This window comes from Mytilus californianus, unplaced genomic scaffold, assembly GCF_021869535.1.
Source record: "Mytilus californianus isolate M0D057914Y unplaced genomic scaffold, xbMytCali1.0.p SCAF_7, whole genome shotgun sequence".
Taxonomy (NCBI): Eukaryota; Metazoa; Mollusca; class Bivalvia; order Mytilida; family Mytilidae; genus Mytilus; species Mytilus californianus.
Genome location: NW_026262723.1, coordinates 51,257,562 through 51,273,764, shown reverse-complemented (window position 1 = coordinate 51,273,764; position 16,203 = coordinate 51,257,562). Strand labels below are relative to the sequence as shown.

At 33.4% G+C, this 16,203-nt stretch overlaps 1 protein-coding gene and 2 long non-coding RNA genes across 3 annotated transcripts in view; 2 read left to right on the top strand and 1 right to left on the bottom strand.

The window, feature by feature from the left end:
- Nucleotides 1–16,203, top strand: part of LOC127709751 (uncharacterized) — a 133,978-nt gene that overhangs the window by 104,620 nt on the left and 13,155 nt on the right. The gene's annotated exons all lie outside the window — the stretch shown is intronic.
- Nucleotides 1–16,203, bottom strand: part of LOC127709772 (uncharacterized) — a 30,733-nt gene that overhangs the window by 3,443 nt on the left and 11,087 nt on the right. The window lies entirely within an intron of this gene.
- LOC127709727 (SPRY domain-containing SOCS box protein 3-like) overlaps nucleotides 1–16,203 on the top strand; it is a 28,885-nt gene that overhangs the window by 8,509 nt on the left and 4,173 nt on the right. Inside the window, exons 2-4 of the mRNA XM_052215393.1 lie at nucleotides 463–614; nucleotides 6,176–6,363; nucleotides 14,346–14,574. Of these exons, the coding sequence (XP_052071353.1) occupies nucleotides 463–614; nucleotides 6,176–6,363; nucleotides 14,346–14,574 (569 nt within the window). The remainder of the gene's footprint in view (nucleotides 1–462; nucleotides 615–6,175; nucleotides 6,364–14,345; nucleotides 14,575–16,203) is intronic.

The following is a 16,203-nucleotide window of genomic DNA, read 5'->3' as shown; positions in this document are numbered from 1 at the left end:
TCAAGTTCTTTGACTACATTTATTCAGAAACCTATAATATGTCAAATATTTAATTACAATCCAAATTCAGACCTGTATCAAGCTTGAATATTGTGTCCATTTTTGTCCCAATTGTTCAGGGTTGGACCTCTGCTGGCGTATCCAGCTGCACTCAGCGAAGCAGTTTATTTTATATGCTGAATCTAACCATGTTGTTAGATTTTGGATATCAGACCATTCTAGGTAAATTAAATGTCCCATTTCAAATTTTTAAGATTATTGAAATCTTCAAAAAGAATATACAATGTATACCAGCCATACATTTGTACCTGTATGATTGGAACATAAATAGAACATTGACTTGTGCATTACTAGTATTACAGACTAGTACACCTAAACACAGCAGTGCAGTGAAAATTTTATCTTCTTTACTCACAAAATCTTAACAGGCGGTTGACATTTCTTCAACAAATATTTTTTCAGATACTCCACAAGTGACCTTGATAGTCCCATATCTTCAGACGAAGACAGCATTAATCTTGAAATGATCAATGTAAAGTCTAAAGGAGAAGCATTCTGTGATTGTCACAAGAAAGGCAAAGAAAAAGAATGTACATGTGGAGAAGAAGATACGTGTAAGAGTCTATATATAAATAATTATTTTTTTACTACTTATTTGTGGTGTAAATTTATGAAAAGGCCTACATGTAGCTTTGCCTAGCAATTTTTATACGACCGCAAAAAAAATTTTGGGATCGTATAATGGTATGATGTCGTCGTCTGCGTCGTCGTCCGAAGGCACATTTGGTTTCCGGACAATAACTTTAGTTTAAGTAAATGGATCTCTATGAAATTTTTTAAGAAGGTTCAATACCACAAAAGGAAGGTTGGGATTGATTTTGGTCCCAACCGTTTAGCAATTAGGGGCCCAAAAGGGGCCCAAAACAAGCATTTTACTAGTTTCAGGATAATAACTTGTGTATAAGTATTTTGATTGCTCTGAAATTGTACCACAATGTTTAATACCACAAGTAGAAGGTTGGGATTGATTTTGGGGATTATGGTGCCAACAGTTTAGGAATTAAGGGCCAAAAAGGGGCCAAAAACAAGCATTTTTGTAGTTTCCGGACAATAACTTGTGTGTGAGTGTATTGATCTCTCTGACATTGTACCACAAGGTTCCATATTACAAAGGGAAGTCTGGGATTGAGTTTGGGGGTAATTGCCCCAAACATGGAGGAATAAGGGGCCAAAACAAGCATTTTTCTAGTTTCCAGACAACAACTTGTATTTAAGTGAATGGATCTCTCTGAAATTGTACTACAAGGTTCCATACTACAAAGGAAAGGCTGGGATGGAGCTTGGGTGTAATTGCTCTAAGGAGGGATTCAAAAAGTTTGGGGGGGGATTTTTTTCCAATTTTTTTAAGGGGTTCATATTTTTTTTCAAAATTTTTCAAATTTCAAATTTTTGAAAAGTTTCAAGAAGAAAGAAGAAACCTTCAAATGAACAGTATTGTGCAATAAATTTGTAAGATCTATGACCACATTTATTTTGTGTCAGAAACCTATATTATGTCAAAAATGTGATCACAATCCAAATTCAGACAGTATCAAGCTTGAATATTGTGTCCAAATTTGCCCCAACTGTTCAGGGGTCGACCTCTGTGGTCCTATCAGGCTGTGCTCAGCGAAGCATTTTATTAACTTATTGTAAAAGAAAGCATGATTAAAAGAGACTGTGGCAACCCTTATTATTGAAATTGTCTTTACAGCTTTCATTGAATTTATTGAGCATAAAGAAAATTTTCAAATTTCAGTATAGACTCATTGCTCATATTGATAAATGGAATATAACTATGGTATTGTTATATTTCCATTCTCAATTTTATAGGGACAAAAAAAATAGTGTTGCAACAGGCTGCCTACGGTTCTCTCAAAGAGTTGTTTCAAAGGTTCTTAACATGCAGATAGCGTGCATGGTCACTCTCTAGATACATTAGGCACCAGATTTAGTAGCCCCATTCTGACTGGATGGGGCTACTTATTTGAAAATCACTATCAACCAAAAAGATGTCCCACTTTGGCAAGAGTTTTACTGTCAGTCGGAAGAAGACAAAAGTGACCATATTTGTATTTTCCAGCCACCCTTATACTGCATGATTAATGGAAGTATTGAATAAATTTCAATGCAAACAACAGCAATCCAACAACACAAGTTACATGAAGTAGACATGTAGAAGTCATTGTACACTCTTTAAAGATGGACAAGCACCCTAAGCAGGTCCATTCACTAAAAACCAGTAATTACTATTTATCTACCGGAGTACCGGTCATTGTCATTTATTATTTTCTGTCCCAAAGTCTTTATGCTCAGTAAAAACAACTGTTCATTACAAACATTTTACCTGGACTAGTTTTAACTATTGAAAACTGTAACACGCAGAGTATATAGTTATATACTGATTCTTTACTTATTGACCTGCAAAACTTAGTCTTAGACAGATCATAAAAGCCGATCTTGGGCTCACAGAGTGTAAATCACTTTCAGTTTAGATTAAATTTGAAAAAGTATGTGGGTGATTGATTGATTGATTGTGGGTGTTGACTTCCCCTTTAAGCATTCATAGCTGTTTCATTGCGGCTAGTTTTTATACGACCACAAAACATTGGATTTGTATAATGTTATAACATTGTCAGCGTCGTCATCCAAACACATTTGGTTTCCAGACAATAACTTGAGTTTAAGTGTATGGATCTCTACGAAATTGTACTACAAGGTTCCATACCACAAAAGGAAGGTTTGGATTGGATTTTGGGGTTATTGTCGTAACTGTAAAGGAAATACGGGTAAAAAAAGGGGCCAAAAACAAGCATTTTTCTTGTTTCAGGACAATAACTTGTGAATAAGTTTATGGATCTCTATGAAATTGTACCACAAGGTTCCATACCTCAAAAGCAAGGTTGGGATTGATTTTGGGGGTTATGGCCAAGACTGTTAAAGAATAAGGAGTGAAAAAACTAGGATTTTCATGTTTCAGGACAATTACTTGTGTATTAGTTTATGGATCTCTATAAAATTGTAGCACAAGGTCCCATACCACAAGAGGAAGGTTGGGATTGATTATGGAGGTTATGGCCCTAACCATTGTGGAAAAAAGAGCCAAAAATAATACTTTCTATTACCTTGTACAAATTGCTTATTTCTTGACCAATTTCAATGGGGTTTAATTCAAAGTCTTGAATTCTTGAGGTTTTTTAATATGCTGAATCTTACCTTGTATTTAAACTTTGGATTTTGGGGCCCCGTTTTAAAATTGGTCCAAAGGGTCCAAAATTAAACTCTTGGGGTTCTTTGATATGCCGAATATAATCATGTAATTTAGATTTTTTATTTTATGCCTGGTTTTCAAATTAAGGTCCAAAAGGTCCGAAATTAAACTTAGTTTGATTTTAACAAAATTTAAATTCAAGGGGTTATTGGTATCACATCATTGTTGTCTGCGTCGTCTGAAGACATTTGGTTTCCGGACAATAACTTTAGTATATGTGAATAGAAATCTATGAAATTTAAACACAAGGTTTATAACCACAAAAGGAAGGTTTGGGATTGATTTTGGGGGTTATGGTCCTAACAGTTTAGGAATTAGGGGCCAAAAAGGGCCCCAAATAAGCATTTTTCTAGTGTCCAGGCAATAACTTGTGGAAAGGTGTATGGATTTCTCTGAAATTAGACCACAAGTTTCCATACCACAAAGGGATAGTTAAGATTGGCTTTGGGGGTTATGGCTCAAACCGTTTAGGAATAAGGGGTAAAAAGGGGAAAAAAACAAGGGTTTCCTGGTTAATGGACAATTACTTAAAAGTACAATGTTATGTTTGGAGTACTTCCCTTACACTGCTTTTAAATTATGTATAAAGAAATGTTGTATTGTCTTGAGGTGATTAGCTGTCAATTTATTTTTAGAAGTTACTATTAAAAATGCTGATTAAGTAATATTAATTTTAGCAATAATTATGTATGTCATTTTCTATGTTAAGACTTTTTTGATGTATTTAAAAGGGTAATTATGGTTGCAAACTCCATTGGAAATTTGAAATGAGATTATGACCATATCTTGAGGGAAAGATTTTTTTTGGAAAAATGGGAGGGGGGGAAGTGAAAAGAAATTGTGGGGGGGGATAATTTTTTCTCATTACAGATTTCAGAAATTAAAAAGAAAATTTCTTCAAAAATTTTTTTTTTTGCAAAAAAAGGGGGGTAAAAAAAAAAATTTCTGGGTGGGGGAGGGTCAATTCGCAACAGCATAGTGTATTGCACACAAAAAAAAAAAAAAGGGGGAGGTAAATTTTTTTTTTTTCTTTTTTTTTGGAGGGGGGTCAATTAGCAACAGCATAGTGTATTGCACAAAAGCAAAAAAATTGAATGTGAATTCAAATCATATAACCAATTCTAAGTTCTTTGACTACAGTTATTCTGTGTCTGAATCCTATCATGTGTCAAATATTTAATTACAATCCAAATTCAGACCTGTATCAAGCTTGAATATTGTGTCTATTTTTGCCCCAACTGTTCAGGGTTGGACCTCTGTGGTCATATCCAACTGCGCTCGGCGAAGCAATTTATTGATATTCTAAATCTAATATAATTGAGAATGAAACTAGGGAATGTGTCAAAGAGACAACAACCTGACCAAAGAGCAGAAAATAGCCCAAGGCCACCAATGGGTCTTCAACACAGCGAGAAAATCCCGCACCCGGAGGTGGGCTTCAGCTGGCCCCTAACCAAAATGTTTACATGTATTTAGATTTATGTTGCGAAAGCAAGACATAGCAATTCTAGATTCCGATGGTGGTGGCGACAGTGTCAACATTTAGGTTCAGTCTGTGGTTAAAGTTTTTTTAGACACCAATAACTTTGTCAAACTTAACCTTCATGGAATTTTAGGAAATTTTGACAGAAGCTAATTTATGACCTAAATGGAGAATCCAGAAATTTTTTATAATATATATATTTTCAATTTTCCGTATTTTACTGATAAATGGATTTTTTATTTTTTACATTTAGAATTCAGATTTAGTCTGAGGTTAAAGTTTTTCAGTCATCAATAACTTTGTCAAACCTTTATGGAATTTTAGGAAATTTGGACAGAAGCTTGTTTATGACCAAAAGACAGTACCCAGGGCAAAATTTTGATAATAATTATTTTCAATTTTTCTGTATTTTACTGATAAATGGACTTAGTTTTTTTTTTTTTTACAGTTAACAAGTGGATACAGTCTAAGGTTAAAGTTTTTCAGTCATCATTAACTTTGTCAAACCTTCATGGAATTTTAGGAAATTTGGACAGAAGATTAGTTATGATCCAAATGTAGTATTCAGAGCAAAACTTTGAAAATATTTATTTTCATTTTTCATTTTTAACTGATAAATGGACTTAGTTTTTTTATGTTTACCAAATAAATACAGTCTGGGGAAGCAAGACATAAGGATTACTTTTCCGGCTGTGGCGACGGCATCAACAATAGGTCATGGTCCAGCCACTTTAAATTAATAAGCAATATTTAATGTTAAGTTTTCTGCTTAAGTCAGTTTGATAAAAACTACTTGTGATAGATTATTGATATTTGATATAAAGATGCATTACTGTCAGAAGATAGCAGTTTGATGATTATTTTGAGGCCCTGCTCCCTAGGTCATGGTCCAGTGACTTTGAATTAATTAGCAATTTTAAATGTTAAGTTTTCCTCTTAAGTTAATTTGATAGGAACTACTTGTGATAGATCAATTATATAACGTATGAAGTCGCATTACTACCAGTACATATCAATTTCACGACCATTTTGAGGCCCTGCCCCCTAGGACATGGTCCAGTGACTTTAAATTAATTAGCAATTTTAAATGTTAAGTTTTCTGTTGAAGTTAGATTGATAGGAACTAGATACAATAGACAACTATATTTTCAAAACATTACTGTCTGTACATCTCAGTTTGTCGACCATTTTCAGGCCCTGCTTAGACCATTTAGCAGATGTGTACCCAGAAGGTTAATGAAAAAATTACTGTCTGTGGAATGATCAGTCATTACATTGGTTCATAGTGATTGTATGCGAGAAACAACTTAAAAACTCATATTGCATTCATAGTTCCAGTCAGTATTATATATTAACTTATCTATCATATATTTTGATAAAAGGTTTTGAATGGACATGGGATGAAGAGAGTAAGTCCCATGCCAGCTTTATAAAAGAAGGAGACAGAGAGGTTATGTTTCATATAGATTACAGTGGTGGCACGGCAGCTGTTAGGGGGAATACAAAGTTACATAAAGATCAGTATTATTGGGAGATCAAAATGACAACACCTGTATATGGTACAGATATGGTAGGTTCAGTGGGTAATAGATACATTTGTAGTCCTGAAAAAAATCTATAAAAAAAAAAATTTAAGAAACAAAATAAAAGATGAATTGCCTCTCATGAACATAAGGAGATGTGCACGTTGTATTGTTGTCAATGAGACAACTATACACCAAAGACCAAAAGGCAAGGATGTGTAATCTTGACCTTGTGAACATTAATATTGTGGATAAAGGACAGCCTTATAATGGTCTCATGTCAAAAATATCAATTAAAATCAACAAATTAGACATAGTCATTTAATAAAGGCCCCGCCATGAAACATATGAAACAATTCAATTGAGAAAACTAACAGCCTTGTATATTTGATAAATCTACCATTCAAAACTTTATATACATTTGTACCTCCATATTTTGATACCATTGAACAACCTATTATTTCGTATACTTATAAAAAAACAAGTAGAAGTTTAATTTTAAATTATATGTCAGTTCTTTTTCATTCTTTCTGTTGATTGATATAGTATAAGGTTTGTTTTTGTCAGGTTTTATGTACTTCCCTTTTTGTCGAGCCATGATATTTATGTCACTATATTCAGACATGGAGACAAAGCAATCCTAGATGTCGGCCTCATCAGTTAAGTCTGTGGGTAAAGTTTTTTTAGACATTAATAACTTTGTCAAACCTTCATAGAATTTTATGAAATTTAGACAGAAGCTTGTTTATAATCAAAAGACAATATCCACACCAACGTTTTAAAAATATATTTTTTTTACGTATTTGACTGATAAATGGACTTTTTTTTACAATTAACATGTAGATACAGTCTTGGGTTAAAGTTTTTTTACACATCTCTGGTAAAGAGTTGTCTCATTGGCAATCATACCACATCTTATTTTTATATACCGGTTAACAAGTAGCTTATCTTCACGAGCAAGGAATAAAATTTTAAAAAGAATGTTGTTTATTTTTTTAGGATTGTATGTTAAGATGTTGTCATCTTTTTTGTCTGAAGACATTTGGTTTCCAGACAATTATTTCACATCCAATCATTTATGGTAATATTCTATACAAAGCACAAAAATGTCGTCATTCACCTCAAAAGCTAACCAAACCTTTAAACAGACTTCATCAGAACGGATATAGTTACGATACTGTTGTCAGGTCATTAAAGATGGCATATTTTGGTATTAATATTGATTCGCTCATAGGGTCTTTGCATCGGAAATAAACACATTTATTCTAAAACCAGTTGTTGGCATGATACGGGTAATGTTCTTCTCATATATTTTATGATAGTATGATACTAAACCCCTAACTGGAGGGATAGTGCTTGATTTTGTGTTGAAGACCCATTTGTGGCCTTGGGCTGTTTTCTGCTCTTTGGTCAGGTTGTTGTCTCTTTGACACATTCTCTGTTTCCATTCTCAATTTTATTTTTAATAAATGTATGGTCAAAAACAATACTTTTCTAATACTTTGTTTAAATTGCTTATTTCTTGACCAATTTCCATGTGGTTTAATTCAAAGTCTTGAATTCTTTGGGTTCTTTGATATGCTGAATCTAACTGTGTATTTAGATTTTGGTGTTTGGGCGATTTTTTCAATTGGTCCACATTGAGGTCCAAAGGGTCCAAAATAAAACTTTGTTTGATTTCAACAACAATTCAATTCTTGGGGTTCTTTGATATGCTGAATCTAACCGTGTATTTAGATTTTTGATTGTGGGCCTTGTTTTCAAATCATTTAGGTCCAAAGGGTTCAATATTAAACTTAGTTTGATGGTTAAAACAAAAATTGAATTCTTCAGGTTCTTTGATATATGCTGAATCTAAATATGTATTTAGATTTTTGATTTTGGGCCCAGTTTGCAAGTTGGTCCAAATCGGGGTCCAAAATTAAACTTCGTTTGATTTCAACAAAAAATTACTTATTGGGTTCTTTGATATGTTGAATTTAACAGTGTATTTAGATTTTGGATTTTGGGACCCATTATCAAATTGGTCCACATTGAGGTCCAAAGGGTCCAAAATTAAACTTTGTTTAATTTCATCAAAAATTGAATTCTAAGGGTTCTTTGATATGCTGATATTACTGTTCATTATCAGATATTTTGAAAAATTATTAAAGGTAAGTTTTATAGATTTTTTAAAGACATTGTATTAGAATGATGAATGATACTTTTGAAATTGTTTTTTTCATTTTTATTTTGTAATCCTTTTTAAAGAACTAAGTGGTTGGTTTGTTTGTGATTCTGTATAGATTAATTTTCGGAATGCTATGTATATTTTTTTTTTTTTTGATGAAGGGAACCCTTTTAAAAGCTTAGCTAATATTGTCCATTAATAAATGAATAAAATGAATTCTTGGTGTACATGAATACGCTGAATCTAACCGTGTATTTAGGTTTTGTATATTTGACCATAATAGGTAAATTTAAGTCAAATTTCAAATTTTTCAGTTCTTTGTCCACATTCATTCTGTGTAAACAATTTGATCACAATCCAAATTCAGAGCTGTATCAAGCTTGAATGTAGTGTCCAGGGTTCCACTTCTGAGGTAGTATCAAGCTGCGCCCGGGGAGTTTTTTATTTTGTTCTAACCTGCAACGAAAGTCACGGAAAGCGAGACATAGGGATTGCTTTGATGGTGATGATGACGGCGTCAACAATTGTTAAGTTTTCTGCTTAAGTTAGTTTGATAGGAACTACTTATGATAGATCATTGATATCTAATATAAAGTTGCATTACAATCAGAAGATATCAGTTTGACAACTATTTTGAGGCCCTGTCCCCTAGGTCATGGTCCAGTGACTTTAAATTAATCAATTTTTGATGTTAAGTTTTTGTCTCGCCTTGACGGAGTCAAAAAGCGAGACATAGGTATGCTGATTCTGGCGGCGGCGTCAACAATGTATTAGTTGTGATTAGGTCTAGTTGTGGTGAACCACAAGTGGTAGATCAGTGATATTTGGTATGCAGTTGTATTAGCATAGGCACATCTCATTTCCATGGAGATTATTTGGCCCAGCCCCTCAGTCATGGTCTATTGACTTTGAAACTTTTGCTTAGTTTACATGTATTAGTTTGTGATTAGGTCAGTTTATGGGGAACCAATATTGGTAGGTCAATGATATATGGTATGCAGTTATATAAGCATTGGCATATCTCATTTCCATGGAGATTATTTGGCTCCGCCCCCTTCGTCATGGTCTATTGACTTTGAAAATTTTGCTTAGTTTACATGTACAAGTTTGTGATTAGGTCAGTTCAAGGGGAACCATTAGTGGTAGGCCAATGTTTATTGGTATTCAGTTGTATAAGCATTAGCACATCTCATTTCCATGGAGAATATTTGGCCTCACCCCCTCAGTCACGGTCTATTGACTTTGAAACTTTTGCTTAGTTTACATGTATTAGTTTGTGATTAGATCAGTTTAAGATGAACTGCTAATGTTAAGTCTATGATATTTGGTATGCAATTTTTTTGGCATTTGCAAGTTTCTTTCCCATGGAGATTATATAACCCCACCCCCTCATCATGGTTCATTGACTTTGAAACTTTTACATAGTTTACAAGTTAATGTTTGTCTTTAGGTTTGTTTAAAGGGAACGACTTATAATAAGTCAATGGTATTTGGTATGTAGTTGTATTAGCATTGGCACATCTCAATTTCATGGAGATTGTTTAGCCATGTACCTTCAGTCATGGTTCATTGACTTTGAATATTTGCATAAATTATGTGTTAAAGTATTGCTATTTTAATTTCAACAGTTGCATTATCAAAATTACAAAATGACGAGACATATCTCTGTGATAACAGTTTATCTGTTTAAAGTAGTATGATACTGATAGGATCCACTTGTGATAGATCAATGATATTTTGTACATGTATGAAGTTGCATTACTATCAGTACATATCTGTTTGACGACCATTTTTAGGCCCTGCCCCCTAGATCATGGTCCAGTGACTTAGTAATTTTCAATGTTAAGTTTTCTGCTTAATCAGCTTGATAAGAACTACTTTTGACAGATCAATGATATTTTGTATAAAGTTGCATTACTATCAGTACATCTCAGTTTGTCGACCATTTCTAGGGCCTGCCCACAAGATCATGGTCCAGAGTCTTTCAATTAATAAGCAATGTTGCTGTCTATCAGATTGTCTTTTTCTGAATTTTATGTGGACAGGTGAGACATATCTCTGTGTCAACATTTTATTATTGTTAAGTTTTCTGCTTAAGTCAGTTTGATAAGAACTTCTTGTGGTAGATTATTGATATTTGATTTAAAGTTGCATTACTGTCAGAAGATATCAGTTTGAGGACTATTTTGAGACCCTGCCCCCTGGGTCATGGTCTATTGACTGAATTGATTAGCAATTTTCAATGTTAAGTATTCTGCTTAAGTCAGTTAGAAAAGAACTGCTTGTGATAGATCAATGATATTTTGTTTAAGTTTGCATTACTATCAGAAGATATCAGTTTGACGACTATTTTTAGGCCCTGCCCCCTAGGACATGGTCCAGTCACTTTGAATTAATTAGCAATTTTCAATGTTAAGTTGTCTGCTTAAGTTAGATTGATAGGAACTACTTACAATAGACAACGATATTTTCTATAAAGTTACATTACTGTTAGTACATCTCAGTTTGTCGACCATTTTCGCATACCTGCCAACTTTTCAAAATCTCCATTGCGAATTTTAAGCGAGAGAGGAGCATTAATATTGTCATAAAAGTGTTTAATCTACTAATATGACTACTACATTGTTTGAATGAGTATGTAGGTGCTTAAATACCCTTTTTACTCATTCTAATGCCTGTTTAACGGTATTCAGTTTATACAATTAAGAATTCCAAATTCAGGTCAACACCTCTCATGGGGGAAATCCCCCATAAATTGTGAAAGTTGGCAGGTCTGTTATTGGGCCCTGCCCACCAGATCATAGTCCAGCGACTTTGAATTAATAAGCAATCCATCAGATTGTCTTTTTCTGAATTTTATGCTGACAGGCGAGACATATCTCTGTGTCAACAGTTTATGTTAGTTATTGTTATTGACTTTGTTAGCTTTCAGTATTTGTGAGTACTCTCAGATTGGTACTTTATGATTTTAGTGTTTTTGTTGGTTGTATTGATCTGCTGAGTCAAGCAGTTTCAACTGAATTTTAATCCAGCAATGCTTGGTCTTTATGATCACAACAGATCTTAAGATAGTGCAGAATTCTGAATTGATGACATATCATGAAACTATTGATATGTTTTTAAGTAATCATCTACTGTGAACTTTTTACTTTGCAGTTACCGGTATATTACCCTTGTAATAAGAAAATATAGGTGGAACAACTACTGAATATTAGCTCGTTGCATATAGTTCCTTTGTAAATCAAAATTTTTAGAATTTTACTATTTATAAAATTAGGGCAGGGGTTTAATTTGTTGGTTTATGCCAATACAGAATTTTTTTGAGAAAAATTCTGGTCGGTCGTAAAAATAAATTTAAAAAAATTTAGAGAAGTCTAGATAAGATAAGATAAGATAAGATAATCTTTGTTTCATACTCAAAAGATCCATATATAAACATGACAACAAAATATTCTGTTTAAACAGGATTTGTGATTTTGTCAAAAAGTTAAGAAGATAGAAACTGTAATAAATTAAATTCTAATCTACAATGCTAGAGAGTGTCCATTGTTTAAGATGAACCTAGACCTAGGTGAGCGACACAGTCTCTTTACAGTCTCTAGTTTTTATAGAAATTCTGTCCAAACACATATTTACATTTTGTCCCAAAATCACTTATCCCAAGTTTAGATGTTTTACAGGAGTTGGTGTTAAGAAAATAATATGGAAAATGATATCATATAAAATGTCATACTAGCAAAAAAATTGGCCTGATCACAGCATGGATGATGCTTTGGTTAAAGATTGTTCTTATGTTGTGCTCTTATACCACTGTCCAAGGTTATGGAGAGGATTGAAAATGAACAGATGTGCAATTAAAAATCAGCATAATTTATTATAACTTGAAACAAACATTTTCCAACACCAGCAGAAGTTTGTCATACAATAACTTAACAAAAATTTTGTATGCCTCTGCCATAGTGGGGCACTATTAAGTGTTACCCTTGTCTGTCTGTACGTACATCCCAAAATTTTTATTTTTTTCTCTAACTTTAGTTTGCCTCAACTAAATATTATGAAACTTATACACAATGCCCCTTTATAAATGGAAAAATTGCTGAATTTTTTTGTTTTCGTTCATTGACTTTAGTTTGCCTCAACCATATGTTAAGAAACTTATACACAATGCTTATTACCATAAAACACTGATCAATTTCAAATTTGGGTGGCGTCACTTTTACAGTTCTCTAGTTATGTCTATTTATAATGTTATATGCAAGCAGGGTCATCATCTGTGTCCCATGGACACATTCTCCATTTATTTTATTATGCAAGATGAAATAACATATTTATTCTTTTTTAGCAAATAACTGATTTTGTCAAAATAATATCAACCCTGTTTGCCAACTTCGGAAACATTCTATCAAGTACTCTAGTTCGTAAAGTTTGCCAACCTCAGAAACATTTTTACAACAACACCTGTTCCCCAAGTTTGCCAACTTCAGAATTATTCTTAACAAGTAATCCTACAAGCCATGTTTAGCAACTTTGGAAACATTTTTATTAGGATCCTTGTTCACCAACTTTGCCAACTTCAGAAACATTAAAAAAAGTACCCCTGTTTGTCAAATTACCAACTTAAGAAACATTCTAACAGATACCCCTGTGGCATTAAGGTTTATCCTTATACGTCCATCCATAGTACAACCCCAAATTGGTTTCCGTTCCCTCACTTTAGTTTTCCTGTTCCAAATGTAATGTAACTTATACACGTTTCAATTTGGGTGCGTCACTTTCACCATTCTTGAGTTATGTACCTTTATAAATGGAAAAATTGCTTTCAAACTTTGATGTCATTCTTTATTTATTTTTTTTACATTTTGTGCATAAGATTTTAAGAACTATGTATTTGTCAATAAGTGGAAACAAAATGTATGGTTGTTTGTTTGTTTTCTATATAACAAGGTGAAATGAGCCTTCTTTAAAAACATGGTAATAACTGCTTGTATTTATATGTTTGGTTGCCACAGGCACTTCTTGATTACTTTGTTGCTGATTTTTAACTCCTTTTCAACTGTAAGATCATAAATTTTGGTGTTAAAAAGTGACTGTCTATGTAATACGGTTTCTTATTTATTTCCCCTTACATGGCCAACATGTCTGCTACAGGGGCTTATAGATTCTTTGTTGATCTCAACAGTACAAGCTAAGGACAGGAGACCCACTTGTTTGTTCTAAAGGAGGAGGTACAATAAAGGCCATCATTTGGCCCATGAAATTGCAAAAATAGGAAAATTACATACATTTCAAAATTATGTTCATTTGATGAATGAACAGGTTAATATTATCTGGACATTTTTAGTAGTGCAGAAAGGTCATTTGTGATGTCATGAAGATGTTGAAATTGATATATATGACCTAAAATAACCCTTGTGCCCATAGTTTTTTTGGACAGAATAGATATGAGCAACAGCCCTACCCCAAAAGATATTTTTCACCCATTAACATCTGTGTAAAATCTTGTAGTAAAACAACTTTTTGGGTAAAGCTGTTGCTCCTTTCTATTAATTAGAAGCTCTAAAACTGAGGATATTTTGGCATTTCATGAAGCTTGAAGCTCTAATGAAAATATGTAAGTCAAAATTCCAACAAAAAAAATACTAATGCTTGACAGAATAATGTTTTATGAACATCTGAACAAAGTGATTTTGTAAATTTATGATACTTTTTGGTTTACAAAATTTAAGGGGACGAATAAGCAGCCTTATTATACCTTATCCTCTACTCATTAATAGATATAAATAGTAACATTATTTAATTATTACCCTTTAAAGCATGAATTTTAATTAATATATGTGAACATTGAATATTATTTTGTAGATGGTTGGTGTATGTACAACAGATATAGATTTGAACAAGTGTCGACATGTGTTCTGTAGTATGATTGGTCAGGACTCAGATTCTTGGGGACTATCTTACACTGGGCACTTACAACACAAGAAAAATAAACAATCATATTCATCCAAGTTTGGTCAGGGATCTATAGTGGGGGTACATTTAGATATGTGGCATGGAACATTGTCTTTCTACAAGAATAGAAAACCTTTAGGTATGTAGAATTATTGTTATTTTCTATTGTTGTTAATTCCTATGATGTTTCTTTTTGGAGAAAAACAACAGTACACAAAACACATATAAAGACTGAGCAGCATGAACCCCACCAAAAACCAGGGGCAATCTCAGGTGCTCCAAAAGGGTAATCAGATCCTGCTCCACATGTGGTGTTCATTGTGTTGCTCATGTAAGTACAAACCCCTTGATAAGTCTAGTTCGGTAGGTCACATTCACGGCAAAGAGGACAGGATTGTGGTTATTGTGGTTACGACAATTGAAACATATCCATCGTCATCTGTTAAACAGATATTCCATAACAGTCAACCAACTCCTGATGCTGTCCATAAAATTTTCAAAGGGATGATTTCATTTCACCACTTAGAACTCTTTGTTTAATAGCTTCATTTTAAGTAGCATCTCTCTATCAAGAAAATCTTGATAGGAAATGCAGTCTTAGTAATATCCTATTAGCTGGGAGAAATATACTCCATATCCAGGCGCTTCGGGAATGTGGCTACAAAGAAATGGGAAATTCAAAATTGGGAAGCTGAAATCATCTCTTTTATCGTAAAGTTTTGTTCTCAACTGACCCTTATTGTCAATTTCTAGATAGAAGTCAAGATATGAGGAAGGCTTAACTGTATCTGTTGTATCCTTTATTTCAAGTTAAATGTGATACTCAAAATAATGTGCATTGATCACAACATTCTATACATCCTATCCATGAAAATTTCCAGAAATTTATCAATGAAATATATGCTCAGATATTCAAGTTACAAAATTATGTTATAATTGTCAAGAAAGTTTCATAACTTTTGCAAGGTGCAGGAATCAAATATCTATTCTAAAAACATCAATGATGTTATTGTTTAAGTAATCTTTTAAATTGGAATTATCTTCCTTTGTCCATAATTGCAGTTGAATCAACAACCAATGCTTTATACAATGCAATGTTTAAATTTACTTCCCACGAATAAATTAAAGCAATCTTTACCCTTCAATGCTTACAAGCACTTCGATTACAGAAATAATTTCGGTCACTTCATAGATATTAGGTTTCTAAATCTCCATTTTGTACTAATTATCTCGCCTTGTCAGAGTCAAAAATTGAGACATAGGTATGCCGTTTCCGGCATCTGTGTCAACAATGTAATGGCAGGTCAATGATATTTGGTGTGCAGTTGTATTAGCATTGACACATCTCATTTCCATGGAGATTATTTGGCCGCTCCCCCTCAGTCAAGGTCTATTGACTTTGAAACTTTTGCTTAGTTTACATGTATTAGTTTGTGATTAGTTCAGTTAATCGGGAACTACTAGTGGTAGGTCAATAAATTTGGTATGTAGTTGTATTAGCATTGGTACATCCCATTTCCTTGGAGATTATTTGGCGCAGACCCCTCATTCATGGTCTATTGACATTGCAACTTTTGCTTAGTTTACATGTAAAATTGAAAATGGAAATGGGGAATGTGTCAAAGAGACAACAACTCGACCATAGAACAGACAACAGCAGAAGGTCACCAACAGGTCTTCAATGCAGCGAGAAATTCCCGCACCCGGAGGCGTCCTTCAGCTGGCCCCTAAACAAATATATATACTAGTTCAGTGATAATGAACGCCA